This window comes from Copidosoma floridanum, unplaced genomic scaffold (assembly GCF_036245765.1).
Source record: "Copidosoma floridanum isolate Cflo_tuat_1 unplaced genomic scaffold, Cflo_Japanese_pri ptg000011l, whole genome shotgun sequence".
Classification (NCBI taxonomy): Eukaryota; Metazoa; Arthropoda; class Insecta; order Hymenoptera; family Encyrtidae; genus Copidosoma; species Copidosoma floridanum.
The window spans coordinates 10,194,306-10,215,388 of NW_028321888.1; the positions used below are offsets into that span (position 1 = coordinate 10,194,306).

A 21,083-nucleotide genomic window follows, 5' to 3' on the forward strand; every position below is an offset into this window, starting at 1 on the left:
AGAATAATAAACACACGCTTTACTTTGATTTTTAAGTTTATTCAATAGAGAATGACTTTTTTTGTAATTCAAATGTCATTCTTCAACACATGTAACTTTTCTAATAAGAATAAGTCATTGTGAAAATATTTAGAAAAATGATAATTTTACTTGTAGGTCAAACTTTAACACAATTATCAATATAAAGAAAAAATAAACTAATACTTAAACTTTAACCCTGCAGCTTCACGATAAACATGTGTCACTTTAAGTGCTTAGAAAAACAGTGCGTTGGTAGTCGAGGAAGCTATGTAGCAGTACTTTTGCTTTGAGCAATTTAGGGTTTAAATCTCGCCCGCAGCAGATTTTTTGTTTTTACGATTTCTTTTTTTTTTTTTTTTTTTTTTTTTTTTGATGATAGTACAAAACTTTTTTCCGATAATAGTATTTAATTTTTATATATATGTTGCGTAACGACTACGCTTTGTAAATTCATTCCTTGTAAAGTTGGGTGCTTTTGTTAAATATTTCAATTTTTTAATAAAAATATAATATCAATAGTGGGAAAAATGCTAATTACCATTTCATCCTTTTTTAGATGGCTATAAAACTATTATTAATGAAGTTAAAATTCATCCAAAAGTCATTTAATAGTACTAAGTTATTTTACACTATTCTTACAAAATGGTTATGATCTCACTTCGATGAGGATCACATCTTTTACAACCTAATTAATAATTGTGTAAAACTTATTCAAACAATTAATTAAACTATAAGAAACTAGGAAAATTTTTGAAAACACTTTTTATCAAATGATTTTTCATTGCTATTCCAAGTTAAACACGAGTTTATTAATAAAACGCTCAGTTAACTGGAGGGCAAAGTATGGCATCGCTTAACATAAAGGAAACCAAGATAACATTAGTAAAATAAAAGGCAAGGTAATAAATATTAAAGACTTAAAATTTTTTTTCTTATTTTAGAACTAAATTTTGCCATTTATATAGATATAACTTATGTTGTACAAGTTCTTAGACTAATTTTTCTGATTTAGATCAAAAAATTGTTTTTAAATCCATACGGCATTTACCAAAAAAATTAAATTTATAGTACCTTATAATTTTTTTAGAGCCATAATTGTGACCACCTATTAATCGTTTTTGTTTAAAAAATTTTTAATCTAATAAAAGGGTAGTCTGAGTATGTCTCATGGTGTATACATGTCATAAAATGTATGTAAAAAAACATATTGCGGGAAAACTGGGTTTTCTTTGTCTATGAGGACTGCAATAAAAATGCTCTCAAAATTTTACGCTTTGGTCAAACTTGTCTGATTGTAAACCCTCAGCTGAGACATTCAACCCAAATCTAACAACAAAATTGCGGCCTATTTAGATCATAACTACTTAAGTTAATCTTAAAACTTGATAACATGTATATGCGTCCGCGTTCACAGACAGAGTTCTATTTCTCGTCAAAATTCAACTTTTTTGTACTGTAATAATACTATTTTCTCACAAAAATGCCTATTAATTGATGCATATAATAAGCGTACTACCATCGACAGACGAAATTTTAATTTACTTATACATTTTTTTAATTTCAATGTAAATATGATGGTAAGTTTTAATCTCTGAGTATATACCTCTATAATTTTTTGTACCTATAATAAGGATTCTCATGATCGGTTCTAATAAGCCTTAGCTTATGATTTTGTTTTGGTATACGTACTAAAGCTAAAAAAAGCAATGTGATCGGTCAATTCGTTTTTTATTAAAACATATAAACCTCTAAAAATCAATGTTAAAATAAGAAAATTTTGCTTTTTGTTCTTAATTATTTTTTCTGTGATATATTTTATGATTTAAACTTTACACCAACATCAAGTTCCTGACTTCAAGCATGATTAAAAAAAAATTAAATAAATAAAAATAAAAATAAAATTTGATATAGGTAAATTCGGGTGTACGTATGCATCAATACTCTTGTCTCTACAATCTTTTGAAAATATTTAGTAAGCCTAGTTGTTTCTAATCCCGTGCCTTAAGTCGCTTCAATATTTATCGATATCTTTATTATTTTTGAATTAAGAATCATATGATATTATGTAAATATTTCAAATGACAAATATTAAATATTGTCCAACAAAAATTATAGGACTAAACCATATTTTTAAAGTGACTATAATTATACCTGGATTCAATAAATATTAGTATAACTAATTTAGTGCAACATAAAAATTAAGAAATGAAAAGTATTAATAAAAAGTTGAGAGCTAAGTAATTGGTAGAGATTTTTTTTTTTTTAATACCTACTACGATTCATTCGAGAAATTACTAGTTTCTCAGCAGACTATTAAATGATTTTATAGAAATTCTACTCAAAATATTTTTAATTATTATTGTTATTATTATTATTATTACGAATATTATCATTATTATTTTTCCCAGAAATCAAACTAGTACTTTTTATACTAAAGATATCTAAAGACCAAGTTTCTTGAACGCATTATATTTTATTGTTTAGGTGGTAGTCTTATTGAAGTATTGTTTCTAGAAAATAATCACAGAAAAACATCATTGCTTTTTTTCAATTAAATGGTGTAAAACGATTTTTCAGCCATTTAGGAACGATTATTGGCGACTAAATCGTTGAGAAGATATTTAAAAAAAAAAAAATTACTTTCAAAAGTTTCTTTTTTATAAGCTCCACAAAATTTGTATTTAATACTTTGTTGTAGAATTTAAATTTATTTCTGTAACAGATACAAAATCTTTTTTGACTGTTTGTATGTTTATTTTGCATTATAAAGCGTCTGCATTAATTGCTATCTGCAGCAAAACATCGCGGTTAGCGATTATAACGGTTTTAGCGACTTTGCTTTATATATTAGTTAGATTAAAATAACTATTTTTCTTTAAATTCGATCGTTTTACATAAATTTGAATTTTGAAATATCGCGCGCAGCTCCGACTTTAAACTTTGCACTTAATAGTACAGTCTACCGTTCGCCAGGTGGCAACTACTGGTCTTTAGTGAATATCGCAAGTAAAAAGGCAACGTAAAGTATATAAGAAGGACTGCGTGACGACTATCGACATCGCCTCTGATCATGTATATACGTGCAATGCATGATTCACTCACCTGGTGTAATTGAAGTATACGTAGCAGTGGTAGTAGAAAAGTACACATTCAATAAAAATCACTGTACACTAAACCACGCTATTACTCTCTTCAAACCTCACCAAACGACCCTCCTATCTCTCTCTCACGCCTCACAAGTAAATATAAAACGCCTATTGTCCAAGACCCAGAAAACTCTTAACATCGGGACGATCTTCATTTTGTCTCCGAAAACCCCAGCAAGGTCAACTAGGCCGTAAAAAATTACGGCTCTGACATTACCCTTCTTCAACGCTCTAAACTTTGTCGAAGCCAGCGTTCTCACTGCTCCTACGACGTCAAGGCGATGCCACCTTCATCGTTCGTCCACGAAGGGACGACTTGGCTCTTCCGAAGTGACAGCGGTTACTTTTAACTACACCCCCCTCTTTTAAAGTCGCCCACCCCCAAAGGCCACTTTTAACAAATTTTTCTGTGGCTTTTTTTCTGCATAAAGTAATTCTGCCATAGCTACTTCGGCCAAGAAATTTTAATAACTCGAAGTTGTCCAAAGTCTATAAGCAGAGATTAGTAGGGAGATTGCTGACTGCCATGCTACGGAGTGTGCCCACTTTTTTCCAGTGGTTCGAGCGCCCCGCCGCGGCCAAGCGGCCGAACCAGGCGCACATTTTTTTTTTTATTTGAGAAGCACGGTAGGGGTATGAGAAGAGTGGATTCGCGTGGAAATGTCCATATAGGCGCACATTTTGGAGACGCGTGGAAGGGGTATACCGAATGTGCGCCTACGAGGAGAGGAGTGGAAATATCGGCTATATAGCTGTATATATCTGAACGCACAGCCAAAGCAAGCGACGACACGAGTTTTGCTTTTTTGAGAGTCTTTGGACTCTGCAACTGAGTACATGCTATGTATAATATGTATATATTTAACTGACTTGCTCTCGCTCTGGCTTCAATGTTATCCATAAATCTTATTTAATTAAATCGTGGAACTAAATGCTCATTAATTATATACACATAATTTTGATTTCAATACATTATGTTTTAACTCTCCCGTACTCTTAAAATTCCCAAATCCATTTATGTTTTCAAAAAATTAACCACTAATTTATTAATTTCACACATCCTAACTTCTGTAAACTGTAGGACAAGCTCCGGAGGATATCCATGAACATATGTGACTTCGAAAGAGTTACATCCCGTCCTTCGGATAGCTAAGATGGATTAGGCTTATGCCCCTACAAAGATTGTTTTGCACTTAAGGGTTCAAATCCACTTCGTGGTAGATATTTTTTTTTTTTTTTTTTTTCATTCAATGTATCATTTTGTCTTCATTTCTTTTATTTATGTTTCGTTAAAATATATATATGTAGTCAACATTTTTTTTGGATACATCAAAACAAATTAAATTAACATTGATACTTTGATACAAGGCAATTCTATAATTTTATAATACAAAAATAACTTTTAAGGATTTCAATATAATTTGTGTATTTTAAAACTCCTAAGAAATTGTGAACATCCTATTTGCGACAAAAAAAAGCCACCCGTTTACTGCTATTTATTTAATGTTGAAATTTTAATCAGTAAATGATTTTGATGAACACAATATAAAATAGTTTTGTAAATATTTTAAAATTGTTTGCAAATCTTTAATAAGGTGTGCTACTTTTATTTATTTTTAGACAGCCAGAAGAAGAATAATGAATGAAACAGTTCGATGAATAAGTAATGAAATTTATTCGGCAAGATTCTGAGACTAAACATTTTTTATAATACCGCAGTATTTTGTTAAAAACAAAAAAAAAAGTGAATTACCTTTAAGGGTGATGATTGTAATAAACATATTTTTAGGCTGTAGATTATAAAGGAACTTTAATCATTTATATTGAATGCAGGAAAAGCATCGTAATATTTTTAACAATGATACAATCGGGTGAGTGCAAGAAAGAGTCTTTTTAGAGTAAAAGTCAAGAAAGAGCCTTTTTAAATTTTCGGGCAGAATAAAGTCCTCTTAAACTAAAAGAAAAAGCCTTTTTATACAGAGGTACACTCGCACTGAGGTGTTGGCGTCGATTGGTATGATTGAGCCCAACGAATCATCGCTCAAGATTATTCTTCGACATTTTTGAGTTCTTATTTGCTCCTCACCCAGCTCTCGGTTGGTCTCGTACCCCTGTACGAATCCACACATTTATTCTATACTTGAGAGCAAAACGAGGAGTTTAACAAAAAGATATCAACGCCTTTTTAACTAATTTGTTTACTTCTATTTTAAGGTAGTAATGTATACATTTTTATAGATCAATTATATACATACACACATAAATGTAGTACCAACTTAAAATCGAAGAAATAAAAATTAAAGGCTCTTTCTTATATTCAGTTTGAAAAGGCTCTTCTACGCCTATTACTCTGAGAAGACTCTTTATTATGCTAACGTGATAAATTATTTAGAATCAGGAATTGTGAGAACTAACAAAATTTTTTAACTACGAATTTCTATATTAGTAAAAACTGAGTCTGGGTCTATTTCTGCTAGCAAAAACTTCGATTAAGTTACGGGGATGTTGTGATATTTCATTGTTTTAAGAAATTTCTGAAAAAATTTGTATAGGTATGTTTCAGTATTATAAATAACATGTTATAATTTTAAAGAGCCTAGTTTCACAGTTTTAGAGAAATAAAATCGCGAAGTTGGCCACTTTAACACATGCTTTTAGATGGACTTGTCGGAAAATGCACGTTTTTACTCATAACTTTTGAAATTTTCTTAAGAATCTTTTAAAAAATTAACATGTTAGGGTTTATTATAGTTGAAATAAGTATACTAAAATTGAGGAAGCCTAGCTTCCCTGTTTTTAAAATATAACAGTTTAAAGTTCAGTTACAACGTTACTAAAATACCTATATAGTGATACAGTCCGAGGCGAAAGTTAGGTTAATTTGTTGTTTTAACGTTTGTGTTTACTTTCCTGGGCATTTTTCTGTTCCATGCACCTAATTTCTAAATTATTTACCTGTTTTGTTAAGAATAATCACAAAAAAAAACATTTCTAACTCGAAAATTCAATTTTGAAATTGACTGTACCACGACAACCCCCTCAAAATAGTATCAACATATATGTAAATGTTTGTAGTGCAAAATCTTTCAAAAATCTGCAGTTTACTAAAAAAATCGACCAATTATTTATTCTAGTTTTCCATTTTATTCTTAAAATCGTGAAGTATTATAACTATTATTGTTTATTGTAGTTAAGTGCATACTTCTTTATGATAAATTAATTCAGCTATGATTATCAATAATTGATGTGTAGAGCTATGTAGAGTTTTAAAATACACAAATTATATTGAAATCCTTAAAAGTTATTTTTGTATTATAAAATTATAGAATTGCCTTGTATCAAAGTATCAATGTTAATTTAATTTGTTTTGATGTATCCAAAAAAAATGTTGACTACATATATATATTTTAACGAAACATAAATAAAAGAAATGAAGACAAAATGATACATTGAATGAAAAAAAAAAAAAAAAAAAAATATCTACCACGAAGTGGATTTGAACCCTTAAGTGCAAAACAATCTTTGTAGGGGCATAAGCCTAATCCATCTTAGCTATCCGAAGGACGGGATGTAACTCTTTCGAAGTCACATATGTTCATGGATATCCTCCGGAGCTTGTCCTACAGTTTACAGAAGTTAGGATGTGTGAAATTAATAAATTAGTGGTTAATTTTTTGAAAACATAAATGGATTTGGGAATTTTAAGAGTACGGGAGAGTTAAAACATAATGTATTGAAATCAAAATTATGTGTATATAATTAATGAGCATTTAGTTCCACGATTTAATTAAATAAGATTTATGGATAACATTGAAGCCAGAGCGAGAGCAAGTCAGTTAAATATATACATATTATACATAGCATGTACTCAGTTGCAGAGTCCAAAGACTCTCAAAAAAGCAAAACTCGTGTCGTCGCTTGCTTTGGCTGTGCGTTCAGATATATACAGCTATATAGCCGATATTTCCACTCCTCTCCTCGTAGGCGCACATTCGGTATACCCCTTCCACGCGTCTCCAAAATGTGCGCCTATATGGACATTTCCACGCGAATCCACTCTTCTCATACCCCTACCGTGCTTCTCAAATAAAAAAAAAAATGTGCGCCTGGTTCGGCCGCTTGGCCGCGGCGGGGCGCTCGAACCACTGGAAAAAAGTGGGCACACTCCGTAGCATGGCAGTCAGCAATCTCCCTACTAATCTCTGCTTATAGACTTTGGACAACTTCGAGTTATTAAAATTTCTTGGCCGAAGTAGCTATGGCAGAATTACTTTATGCAGAAAAAAAGCCACAGAAAAATTTGTTAAAAGTGGCCTTTGGGGGTGGGCGACTTTGAAAGAGGGGGGTGTAGTTAAAAGTAACCGCTGTCACTTCGGAAGAGCCAAGTCGTCCCTTCGTGGACGAACGATGAAGGTGGCATCGCCTTGACGTCGTAGGAGCAGTGAGAACGCTGGCTTCGACAAAGTTTAGAGCGTTGAAGAAGGTTAATGTCAGAGCCGTAATTTTTTACGGCCTAGTTGACCTTGCTGGGGTTTTCGGAGACAAAATGAAGATCGTCCCGATGTTAAGAGTTTTCTGGGTCTTGGACAATAGGCGTTTTATATTTACTTGTGAGGCGTGAGAGAGAGATAGGAGGGTCGTTTGGTGAGGTTTGAAGAGAGTAATAGCGTGGTTTAGTGTACAGTGATTTTTATTGAATGTGTACTTTTCTACTACCACTGCTACGTATACTTCAATTACACCAGGTGAGTGAATCATGCATTGCACGTATATACATGATCAGAGGCGATGTCGATAGTCGTCACGCAGTCCTTCTTATATACTTTACGTTGCCTTTTTACTTGCGATATTCACTAAAGACCAGTAGTTGCCACCTGGCGAACGGTAGACTGTACTATTAAGTGCAAAGTTTAAAGTCGGAGCTGCGCGCGATATTTCAAAATTCAAATTTATGTAAAACGATCGAATTTAAAGAAAAATAGTTATTTTAATCTAACTAATATATAAAGCAAAGTCGCTAAAACCGTTATAATCGCTAACCGCGATGTTTTGCTGCAGATAGCAATTAATGCAGACGCTTTATAATGCAAAATAAACATACAAACAGTCAAAAAAGATTTTGTATCTGTTACAGAAATAAATTTAAATTCTACAACAAAGTATTAAATACAAATTTTGTGGAGCTTATAAAAAAGAAACTTTTGAAAGTAATTTTTTTTTTTTTAAATATCTTCTCAACGATTTAGTCGCCAATAATCGTTCCTAAATGGCTGAAAAATCGTTTTACACCATTTAATTGAAAAAAAGCAATGATGTTTTTCTGTGATTATTTTCTAGAAACAATACTTCAATAAGACTACCACCTAAACAATAAAATATAATGCGTTCAAGAAACTTGGTCTTTAGATATCTTTAGTATAAAAAGTACTAGTTTGATTTCTGGGAAAAATAATAATGATAATATTCGTAATAATAATAATAATAACAATAATAATTAAAAATATTTTGAGTAGAATTTCTATAAAATCATTTAATAGTCTGCTGAGAAACTAGTAATTTCTCGAATGAATCGTAGTAGGTATTAAAAAAAAAAAAATCTCTACCAATTACTTAGCTCTCAACTTTTTATTAATACTTTTCATTTCTTAATTTTTATGTTGCACTAAATTAGTTATACTAATATTTATTGAATCCAGGTATAATTATAGTCACTTTAAAAATATGGTTTAGTCCTATAATTTTTGTTGGACAATATTTAATATTTGTCATTTGAAATATTTACATAATATCATATGATTCTTAATTCAAAAATAATAAAGATATCGATAAATATTGAAGCGACTTAAGGCACGGGATTAGAAACAACTAGGCTTACTAAATATTTTCAAAAGATTGTAGAGACAAGAGTATTGATGCATACGTACACCCGAATTTACCTATATCAAATTTTATTTTTATTTTTATTTATTTAATTTTTTTTTAATCATGCTTGAAGTCAGGAACTTGATGTTGGTGTAAAGTTTAAATCATAAAATATAACACAGAAAAAATAATTAAGAACAAAAAGCAAAATTTTCTTATTTTAACATTGATTTTTAGAGGTTTATATGTTTTAATAAAAAACGAATTGACCGATCACATTGCTTTTTTTAGCTTTAGTACGTATACCAAAACAAAATCATAAGCTAAGGCTTATTAGAACCGATCATGAGAATCCTTATTATAGGTACAAAAAATTATAGAGGTATATACTCAGAGATTAAAACTTACCATCATATTTACATTGAAATTAAAAAAATGTATAAGTAAATTAAAATTTCGTCTGTCGATGGTAGTACGCTTATTATATGCATCAATTAATAGGCATTTTTGTGAGAAAATAGTATTATTACAGTACAAAAAAGTTGAATTTTGACGAGAAATAGAACTCTGTCTGTGAACGCGGACGCATATACATGTTATCAAGTTTTAAGATTAACTTAAGTAGTTATGATCTAAATAGGCCGCAATTTTGTTGTTAGATTTGGGTTGAATGTCTCAGCTGAGGGTTTACAATCAGACAAGTTTGACCAAAGCGTAAAATTTTGAGAGCATTTTTAGTGCAGTCCTCATAGACAAAGAAAACCCAGTTTTCCCGCAATATGTTTTTTTACATACATTTTATGACATGTATACACCATGAGACATACTCAGACTACCCTTTTATTAGATTAAAAATTTTTTAAACAAAAACGATTAATAGGTGGTCACAATTATGGCTCTAAAAAAATTATAAGGTACTATAAATTTAATTTTTTTGGTAAATGCCGTATGGATTTAAAAACAATTTTTTGATCTAAATCAGAAAAATTAGTCTAAGAACTTGTACAACATAAGTTATATCTATATAAATGGCAAAATTTAGTTCTAAAATAAGAAAAAAAATTTTAAGTCTTTAATATTTATTACCTTGCCTTTTATTTTACTAATGTTATCTTGGTTTCCTTTATGTTAAGCGATGCCATACTTTGCCCTCCAGTTAACTGAGCGTTTTATTAATAAACTCGTGTTTAACTTGGAATAGCAATGAAAAATCATTTGATAAAAAGTGTTTTCAAAAATTTTCCTAGTTTCTTATAGTTTAATTAATTGTTTGAATAAGTTTTACACAATTATTAATTAGGTTGTAAAAGATGTGATCCTCATCGAAGTGAGATCATAACCATTTTGTAAGAATAGTGTAAAATAACTTAGTACTATTAAATGACTTTTGGATGAATTTTAACTTCATTAATAATAGTTTTATAGCCATCTAAAAAAGGATGAAATGGTAATTAGCATTTTTCCCACTATTGATATTATATTTTTATTAAAAAATTGAAATATTTAACAAAAGCACCCAACTTTACAAGGAATGAATTTACAAAGCGTAGTCGTTACGCAACATATATATGAAAATTAAATACTATTATCGGAAAAAAGTTTTGTACTATCATCAAAAAAAAAAAAAAAAAAAAAAAAAAAAGAAATCGTAAAAACAAAAAATCTGCTGCGGGCGAGATTTAAACCCTAAATTGCTCAAAGCAAAAGTACTGCTACATAGCTACCTCGACTACCAACGCACTGTTTTTCTAAGCACTTAAAGTGACACATGTTTATCGTGAAGCTCCAGGGTTAAAGTTTAAGTATTAGTTTATTTTTTCTTTATATTGATAATTGTGTTAAAGTTTGACCTACAAGTAAAATTATCATTTTTCTAAATATTTTCACAATGACTTATTCTTATTAGAAAAGTTACATGTGTTGAAGAATGACATTTGAATTACAAAAAAAGTCATTCTCTATTGAATAAACTCAAAAATCAAAGTAAAGCGTGTGTTTATTATTCTGATATTTTTAATGTGCTTAATTTTTATAAATCTATAAAAACATAAATTATTCAAGTTGTAAAATTGATTATTTTATAGAGGTCAAGTTTCAAGAAGTTACATTAAATATCGGGGCTTACGTTTTATTACTCAATTTTTTATTTTATACGAGGAAAAGTCAGTATTTAGCTGTACAAGTATTTAATAAGTACACATTGAATGAGTAATATATGACCGGACATATAATAAGTAACTGTCCAACATTCAAAATGAGCTAAAGAATAGGAAAAAATTTTTTTTTTCCAAAAAAATGAATAATTTTTATTTGTTTATAAAATTTATTGATAAAAAAAAATAGTCTATCCGGATCGCGACCCACCATCGATAATCGCGTTCAGCAGGCAAAAATACTCTAAAAAAACTTTGGTGGGTCCGTTCTAATTGAAAAGGCCACGGGACCCTACCTGGCGCCTATACTATTTATAGACTTTGGACAACTTCGAGTTATTAAAAGTTCTTGGCCGAGGTAGCTATGGCAGAGTTACTTTATGCAGAGAAAAAGCCAGAAAAAAATTTGTTAAAAGTGGCCTTTGGGGGTGGGCGATTTTAAACGAGGGGGGTGTAGTTAAAAGTAACCGCTGTCACTTCGGGCGAGCCAAGTCGTCCCTTCGTGGACGAACGATGAAGGTGGCATCGCCTTGACGTCGTAGGAGCAGTGAGTACGCTGGCTTCGACAAAGTCTAGAGCTTTGAAGGAGGGTTATGTCAGAGCCGAAGCTTTTTACGGCCTAGTTGACCTTGCTGGGGTTTTCGGAGACAACATGAAGATCGTCCCGATGTTAAGAGTTTTCTGGGTCTTGAAAAATAGGCGTTTTATATGTACTTGTGAGGCGTGAGAGAGGCCACGGGACCCTACCTAGCGCCTAAACTATTTATAGACTTTGGACAACTTTGAGTTATCAAAATTTCTTGGCCGAGGTAGCTATGGCAGAATTACTTTATGCAGAAAAAAAGCCACAGAAAAATTTGTTAAAAGTGGCCTTTGGGGTAGGGCGACTTTGAAAGAGGGGGGTGTAGTTAAAAGTAACCGCTGTCACTTCGGGAGAGCCAAGTCGTCCCTTCGTGGACGAACGATGAAGGTGGCATCGCCTTGACGTCGTAGGAGCAGTGAGAACGCTGGCTTCGACAAAGTTTAGAGCGTTGAAGAAGGGTAATGTCAGAGCCGTAATTTTTTACGGCCTAGTTGACCTTGCTGGGGTTTTCGGAGACAACATGAAGATCGTCCCGATGTTAAGAGTTTTCTGGGTCTTGGACAATAGGCGTTTTATATTTACTTGTGAGGCGTGAGAGGGAGACAGGAGGGTCGTTTGGTGAGGTTTGAAGAGAGTAATAGCGTGGTTTAGTGTACAGTGATTTTTATTGAATGTGTACTTTTCTACTACCACTGCTACGTATACTTCAATTACACCAGGTGAGTGAATCATGCATTGCACGTATATACATGATCAGAAGCGATGTCGATAGTCGTCACGCAGTCCTTCTTATATACTTTACGTTGCCTTTTTACTTGCGATATTCACTAAAGACCAGTAGTTGCCACCTGGCGAACGGTAGACTGTACTATTAAGTGCAAAGTTTAAAGTCGGAGCTGCGCGCGATATTTCAAAATTCAAATTTATGTAAAACGATCGAATTTAAAGAAAAATAGTTATTTTAATCTAACTCATATATAAAGCAAAGTCGCTAAAACCGTTATAATCGCTAACCGCGATGTTTTGCTGCAGATAGCAATTAATGCAGACGCTTTATAATGCAAAATAAACATACAAACAGTCAAAAAAGATTTTGTATCTGTTACAGAAATAAATTTAAATTCTACAACAAAGTATTAAATACAAATTTTGTGGAGCTTATAAAAAAGAAACTTTTGAAAGTAATTTTTTTTTTTTTAAATATCTTCTCAACGATTTAGTCGCCAATAATCGTTCCTAAATGGCTGAAAAATCGTTTTACACCATTTAATTGAAAAAAAGCAATGATGTTTTTCTGTGATTATTTTCTAGAAACAATACTTCAATAAGACTACCACCTAAACAATAAAATATAATGCGTTCAAGAAACTTGGTCTTTAGATATCTTTAGTATAAAAAGTACTAGTTTGATTCCTGGGATAAATAATAATGATAATATTCATAATAATAATAATGATAATAACAATAATAATTAAGAATATTTTGAGTAGAATTTCTATAAAATCATTTAATAGTCTGCTGAGAAACTAGTGATTTCTCGAATGAATCGTAGTAGGTATTAAAAAAAAAAAAATCTCTACCAATTACTTAGCTCTTAACTTTTTATTAATACTTTTCATTTCTTAATTTTTATGTTGCACTAAATTAGTTATACTAATATTTATTGAATCCAGGTATAATTATAGTCACTTTAAAAATATGGTTTAGTCCTATAATTTTTGTTGGACAATATTTAATATTTGTCATTTGAAATATTTACATAATATCATATGATTCTTAATTCAAAAATAATAAAGATATCGATAAATATTGAAGCGACTTAAGGCACGGGATTAGAAACAACTAGGCTTACTAAATATTTTCAAAAGATTGTAGAGACAAGAGTATTGATGACATAATTTTTATAACATGATAACATGATTTTTATGACATGATGATTTTTCTCTCTTTTTTTTTACATTACGGTTTTGTAAGATTACTTCCACTGCCAATATTTCCTTGAGTAGTGACATTTATCGAATTTGATGAACTAACAACATTTTTTGCATTATTGTCTATGCTTATTTTTTCATAAAACTTTTTTTCTTCGCTGTTTAAAAATTTACAACAAATTACGTGCCACATGATTTGTACAAAGTTGTTAAGTATACCTGAAAAGAAAAAAAATTATTTAGAAAAATTAAAGTGAGCCCACAAAATTAAGAAAGTAAAAAAAAAAAAAAAAAAAAAAAAAAAAAAAATGGTACACCTAATGTTACTAACCATTGGTTACAAATATGCAACCTACAGTAGCACATAATTTTACAAGAAATTGACCTATGGACTCTCGTTCCTGTGTCACCTTAATTTTTAATGCACTAGTATCGTACTTGAAGAATATACCAGGTATACCATGAGAACCTTTATCGTGATTAATAGGTCTCTGATAGTCTTTGACACTGTACTGATAGGTTTTTGACTTGTGCATCAGCATATTTATATCAGTAGAGACAACTTCAATAAAATATTGAAATAACATCATATCTGAAAAAAATTTTTACGAAGGAGTGATATTAGATTAGTTTCTGTAATGATGTTAAAATACTAAATATGAATTTGAACTTACTGTCATTGGTAATTTTTTCATCACCTTCTAATGGATGAACTATTCCTGGACTAGGCTTGCCAAAAGAGAAACGGTTTATTCTATGCGTAAAATTATAATCATGGTCAGATAGAAATGCAGAAATATGAATATGACCTCTGGGAAGATTGAGTGACTTGCCAGAAGTAACGTGGAAGTTTCCTGCCACCTTATTTATATCTAAGCTCCCATAAATACGGCATGCATTTGGTGCATAACTTGGTATGTCATGTCTGTGAAGCAAATAGGTGTTGAAATATTTAAATATTAATTAAAAATACTAGATATTACTTATAAGATTTTCATATAATGCTTGTTCAATCTATACCTCTTTGGCATTTCACTGTAAAAAGTCGGTCGGTTAGACTTCCATAAAAGTTCATGGACTGCATGATATTCTTCTCTAAGATAAGAATTCATGTGTTTAAGAGCTTCAAAGTGAGCTCGCTGATCTGGTGTCAAATTCCACCATGTGTCTTCTTCTTTAAGGGTGTCTCTAGTAATTAAATTTTGATTTGTAGAATCCAGGACATCAGCACCAACACGACTACATGGCATTGCGATAGTTAAATCTATATTCATTTGCAATCGGTTATCATAGTCAGTGTCCGGTTCAAATTTGAATAGCAGTTTACTATCCAAGAAGTAGGCTGTCTCTGAATATATCAGATAAACTATGATACAGACACTCGCTATGGAAACTAAAATATAAGATTATAAATGATATTAGGTGTACAGTACCAATGATACTGCTCAAGCTTGAAATCAAAAGTAAATAAAGCTACATATAAAGAAACAGATTGCTGCTTACATGTACCACCAACAACTGACTGTTTTCTGTAATCTTCGGCTATTTTAGGGAATGCATCTAATTCTTTCACAGCCTTAAAACTTATATTTCTTTTTCGAATCATAGTTTTTAAATTAAAAGATTTGTTTTACATTAACAATAAATGAAAAAAATTATTTTTTATAAACAGCCATAAAACGGTAACATTATTAACCAATTAACATACACCAATATTTAAAGAAAAAGCCTCTGTTAGCTATTGTCACTGTTAACTATAATTTTAAAAATTATAGTCTGTTAACATTTTTAAGTTTTTCTCAACACTCATAATATATTTAGAGTATATTATAGTAAGAAGTATCTCACGTATCTAACAATTTAAATCTAAAAAAAAATTCTCCGTACGTGTCAAAGTCAGAGGAGAATACTAAAAGGTAAACAATTACTTAGGTACTTGTTCACTACATTCGCTCGAGACTTTTGCTCGGAATTTGGAACCCACGGTGTAAGCTTAGAGCATATACATATGTATACCTATACATGTACATGCTCTAAGGTCAGAGCGCTTTTCAAACCACGTACAATTTACTTATAACTAAGATAAATAATGAATTTTTAGATAAGATTAGCGTTAGATGAGTGGTGCGGAAAGGTCATTTTCCCCACTTAATTCAATCTGAAAATTACTGCAACTATGGTTTTTATAAAGTCATAGACATCTGTTTTATCCAGTATCGTTTCATATCTTGGTCTATATTGCGGCTGGCTTATAAAATTGACTACATGGCACTACTTCAAAATACCCTCATTAACTAGAATGAATATACACCCTCAGGCCTCAACTCTCTCTCTCTCTCTCTCTCTCTCTCTTGGTGATATGGGAAAAATGGGATCGGCCCTTGAGAGCCTTCTCTCGAAACTTTGGAATCACGCCACAACGTGTACGTGTAAGCATATATAGAAAAGCTGGTGGCGCTGACAGTCATCCGTGTGTTCCAGTAGCGCTCTCCGACAACTTATCGACAACTTAAACATGACGCAAGATATCGTAAGACATAATTAAGTTGTCAGAGAGCGTTACTGGAACACACCCCATGAGCCTTCTCTCACCGTTTTTGAAACTCACCACTTTATGAAAATTAACCTAGGGCAGTGGCGCTAGTGATATGGGGCCAATCCCAATTAATCAGATCCACAAGTTCGCTATCCACGCGCGAGCTCTATGAGTTTTATATATCATTTCAAGCTCGTGAATGAGGCTTTAGTATGTTTTATTCCTTAATGCCGGGAATGTGGTATTGAAGTCAAATTGCAGCATTGCATGAAGAGTAAGGTTATAATATTGTTTAGACGGAAACCGGGCAACCGCGAAGGCGTCGTTAATACACATGCACTACGTGAAAACTTAACAATTTTTTGAGTTAAAGATCTTTTACTCTCTGTAAGTATTTTTTTTTTTTTTTTTAGTATTGTAGTTGTTTTGAATCAATATATATTGGCAAGCATATATGCTTTATATTTAACATAAATGTAAAACTAATCCTGACCAAACAGTAGTTGGAATTTTGAGTATCTGTATAGTAATAAAGCATTTCCTATATAGATATTACAGGAATAAAATCGCAAGCTTGACGTATTCTATATTTTGCTTCATAAATTGCCAGAAAACTACATTGTGATTGAGTGAGTATTAACCACAACTTTTCATCTTTATCAATAGGTACGAGAAGATGTCGATTGCAGCGTCCAAGGTTCATGAAGTCAGAGAAATAACGAGGATCGAGCGAATAGGTGCACACTCACACATACGTGGCCTAGGCCTTGATGACAGTCTCGAGGCTCGAAATGTTTCACAAGGATTGGTCGGTCAAACCAAAGCAAGACGTGCCACTGGTATTATATTAGAAATGATCAAGCAAGCCAAGATAGCCGGCAGAGCCATACTGTTGGCTGGACATCCAGGAACTGGGAAAACTGCAATAGCCTTGGGATTGGCCCAGTCTCTAGGCGCAGATACTCCATTTACGCTGATGGCTGGCTCTGAAATTTACTCGCTTGAAATGAGCAAAACTGAAGCCCTGACTCAGGCTATAAGAAAATCAATAGGCGTCAGAATCAAAGAAGAAACTGAGATCATTGAAGGCGAGGTCGTAGAAATCCAAGTTGATAGACCAGTAACTGGAGTGGGAGCCAAGGTTGGCAAGCTAACATTGAAAACGACAGAGATGGAGACGATCTATGACTTGGGAAACAAAATGATCGAGTGTCTGATCAAAGAGAAGGTCCAAGCTGGGGATGTTGTAACGATAGACAAGGCCACTGGAAAAATCAACAAGTTGGGGCGCTCGTTCACGAGGGCTCGCGATTACGATGCGACCGGGCCGCAGACCCGTTTTGTCCAATGTCCCGAAGGGGAGCTGCAAAAACGGAAGGAAGTAGTCCATACCGTGACTCTCCACGAGGTAGATGTTATCAACAGCAGGACTCACGGTTTCCTAGCCCTGTTCTCTGGAGACACCGGAGAGATCAAGACAGAAGTTAGGGAACAGATAAATGCCAAAGTGGCCGAGTGGCGAGAGGAGGGCAAGGCTGAGATCGTACCTGGAGTGCTTTTCATTGACGAGGTGCACATGTTGGACATAGAATGTTTTTCATTTCTCAACCGCGCTCTGGAAAATGAAATGGCACCTGTCGTTATCATGGCTACAAACAGAGGCATCACCAAAATACGAGGCACAAACTACGAAAGCCCACATGGCATTCCAATCGACCTGCTCGATCGCATGATCATTGTTCCAACCGTCGCGTACAGCGAAGATGAAGTCAAAGAGATCCTAAAGATCAGGTGCGAAGAGGAAGACTGTGAGATGTCCAGCGATGCTCTGACGATCCTTACGCGTGTTGCCATGGACACGTCGTTACGATACGCTATCCAGTTAATCACCACTTCTTCCATTATATGCCGCAAAAATAAAAAAATGGAAGTGGGTGTAGAGGACGTCAAACGCGCTTATGTGCTCTTCATTGACGAATCTAGGTCTTCTCAGTATTTGGAAGATCAGGAAGCTGATTTGTTTGTATTTAATGCAGCAGGAAAGGGTAAAGACAAAGAACAAGCTATGGACGTTGCTTAGTTATTTAGTGAAGATTTTGACTTTCATGCATACTTAAATTTGATTTTAACACTTAAGATAAAATTTTTATATTTTTTTAGACTCCAACAAAAGATAATTCAGTACAAAGTATGTCTGTACAACTAGTAATAAGTTTCTATGTCGGACTAATAATGTTAACATTTTTCATTCATTCGGTTACAAATAAATAAAGCTATGGAGTGTCAATGAATCGTGTGTCACACATATTTACTACGATACTGTTTCTCTATAAAAAATTTTTTTATTGTATAACGTTAATTATGTGTTGCAAGTAGAAAAGTAGATACCTCCTTACAATAAATTTTATTAAAAATATCAACGGACTCTCAATTAAAAAATAATAGTAATTGTACAAGAACAATATTTTTTTCTTTCAAAAATACAGAACTTCAATTTAAATATTACTGATGGAAATGTTTAATTATAGGCTAAACTGAAGGTCCTTTCATTTTCCTGCCTAAAGCTTTGATGCATCTGATCGACTTGCTGTATTTTCGAACTCAATAAATTTGTTCTTTGAACCAGCCACTGTAAACTATTCATGTGTGCATTTAGAATTTTTACGATTTGAACTATTGGATCACTGGAGTCTTGTGCACGATTTGCCTCATTCAGGTGTTCTATGATCTCCTTGAGGTCCTCAGACATTTGTTTTAACTGTGTATCAATATTTTCTGCTAAACGGTACGTGTATTCTCGCTCTGGATCTGTTACTGATAGAGTCGAAAGTTCTTTTTCAAGAGGCACCAAACAGTCTTGTAGTTCTTTTTGCTGGCCAACCTAAAATTTGTAAACGTTATTTTAAATGATTAGATTTTTTCGTGATTATGGAAAAAAAAAAACATTTTTATGGAGTAAAAAAAATTATTATTGACCACATAATCAAGCTCATGCTCAAGTTGTTGTTGCTCCAATTTGACTCTTTCCACTTCTTGATTTAAGGTGATAATTTTTTCTCCATTGGCTATGAGTAGTCTATCCCAAGCATTAATTTGCGTCGCTTGATTAACAAAAACTTTTTCTTGCTCTTCCAATTCAAGTGTCCATTTATTTATACATTCTTCCAATTGACAAAAGTTTATTGCACCTGATGGCTTACTGGCCGAAGAAGTACTGACACTGTTGAAAACAAAAATTTGTCGTTAAGCAGAGAGTACCTATCTAATACGGAATATTTATTGAAATTCTGTTAGATTACCAGAGATCCAAAAGTTGGGTTACATTACAGTAACATGCATACTAAATTGCTAATGGAAGCGCACACAGTACTTACGTTGTGGTGGCGCCCAAAGAAGTTTGAGGTTGACTGATTGCAGAAGCAATAGTGGGAGTCGATATAGAAGTGGTTTTGCCCAAAGTAAGTGAAGAAGCAGCAGTGTTTGCTGGAGCAGTACCACCTAGACTAAAGCTAGTTGTTCCTACTGCTGTGGAGCCTCCAAGATTGAATCCAGTGCTGGCTGGAGTTCCTGAAGCTGCAGCAACACCCAAACTAGGTGTTGTACTAGATGTGGCAGCTGTAGAGGGAGTTCCAAAACTAAATCCTGTGCTAGCTGTGGCTGCAGGTACACCTCCCAAATTAAAACCAGTGCTTGCAGGAGCTGAGGAGCCTCCCAGGCTGAATCCAGTGGTTCCAGTGGATGGTGCACCACCCAAATTGAATCCACTAGCAGTTGTGGTGGTTGTTGTGCTCAGATTGAAGTTTGACGTAGTGTTGGCGGGATTGTTTAGCAAACTGAAGCCTGTCGTCGCTGTGTTTGCTGGTGTGCCACCCCCTAGGTTGAAAGCCATTTTTGCTTGTTTGACTGATTACGAAAAGCAATCCTGGAAGTACTATGTAAAACTAGCAACTATTAACACTAACACTAAAAATTAATGAATGTGTATTATTTATATTATTAAGCCCCTTATTTTGAGGTTAAAAAAATTTATTTATTTAGTATTGAACGTGCTCTATTCGTAGAGCTGTACTTTTATAAGGAATTAATTTAATAATCTAGAGAAGAACATACCCGAAAGATTGTTAATTACTTGGTATTATATTATTTCGCTGTAAACAAATACTTTTCGTCAGAAGCAGAGTCAACTTTTTGGAGGGTTTATACGCACTTTACACTACGCAACGAGCTGCAATGAGGTGAGGATAGCAGGCCGAAAGGTGAGGTGAAGGTAGGTAAAACTAAACAAATCAGCTGATCTAAACTATGTAAATAGTGAGAATGAAAGCTTTTTTTCTAAACTAATTGCCATTATTGCCAATAGTGTTTGTATCATCGAATTTAATGTATTAAAATCTTGTGGACCTACTTAATTTCTACGATAAGTTAAATAGGCAACATCAGACTGGACATTGCAATAAAATAGGCAAACTTTCGAGGAGAATTAAGGAGTGTAGATGAATGTCAGAACATCATCATCTCTCATCTCGCTACTTATCTTATAACTACAAGTGTTATTATAAAATATACATGAAAGATTCCGCCGGAACTGGCTCAAAATGACTTTAAAAATCGTTTTAAAAAACCTGACTATAAAAATTTTAAACATTTTGTAAAAGGCAAAGGAGATTTTTCGACGCTCTTTTCTGTAAATTTGACCATCAAAACATTTCTTTCCTATTAAAGATGTACAATAGAAACCAGAGCTATATATAAATCTAATAGGGCCCGTAAAATCAGATAAAACCTTTGAAAATAAATGTTTCATTTTTTTATCGTAACCAGGACACGATTGAACATATTACCATGTCCTAC

General features: G+C 32.8%; 3 protein-coding genes across 5 annotated transcripts; 1 reads left to right on the plus strand and 2 right to left on the minus strand.

The window, feature by feature from the left end:
• Positions 1–13,704: 13,704 nt before the first annotated feature.
• Positions 13,705–15,392, minus strand: LOC106639746 (endoplasmic reticulum-Golgi intermediate compartment protein 2). The gene is made up of 5 exons (XM_014353502.2): positions 15,200–15,392; positions 14,717–15,089; positions 14,371–14,621; positions 14,028–14,288; positions 13,705–13,915 (listed from the first exon to the last, which is right to left on the minus strand). Exons 1-5 carry the CDS (start codon positions 15,300–15,302, stop codon positions 13,725–13,727), a joined length of 1,179 nt encoding a protein of 392 aa, XP_014208988.2. The 5' UTR covers positions 15,303–15,392; the 3' UTR covers positions 13,705–13,724.
• A 934-nt stretch (positions 15,393–16,326) lies between these two features.
• Positions 16,327–18,519, plus strand: rept (RuvB-like helicase 2 rept). Its single transcript, XM_014353491.2, has 2 exons — positions 16,327–16,619; positions 16,899–18,519. Exon 2 carries the CDS (start codon positions 16,909–16,911, stop codon positions 18,310–18,312), a length of 1,404 nt encoding a protein of 467 aa, XP_014208977.2. The 5' UTR covers positions 16,327–16,619; positions 16,899–16,908; the 3' UTR covers positions 18,313–18,519.
• Nup62 (nucleoporin 62) lies at positions 18,459–20,482 on the minus strand. Of its 3 annotated transcripts, none has more exons than XM_014353493.2 (4): positions 20,362–20,482; positions 19,607–20,163; positions 19,209–19,452; positions 18,459–19,113 (listed from the first exon to the last, which is right to left on the minus strand). In XM_014353493.2, exons 2-4 carry the CDS (start codon positions 20,119–20,121, stop codon positions 18,751–18,753), a joined length of 1,122 nt encoding a protein of 373 aa, XP_014208979.2. In that variant the 5' UTR covers positions 20,122–20,163; positions 20,362–20,482; the 3' UTR covers positions 18,459–18,750. The 3 variants fall into 3 exon arrangements, with proteins under 3 accessions (XP_014208979.2, XP_089446239.1, XP_089446238.1); XM_089590113.1 differs by having other exon boundaries at positions 19,607–20,154; positions 20,343–20,482; XM_089590112.1 differs by having other exon boundaries at positions 20,343–20,482.
• Positions 20,483–21,083: the final 601 nt, after the last annotated feature.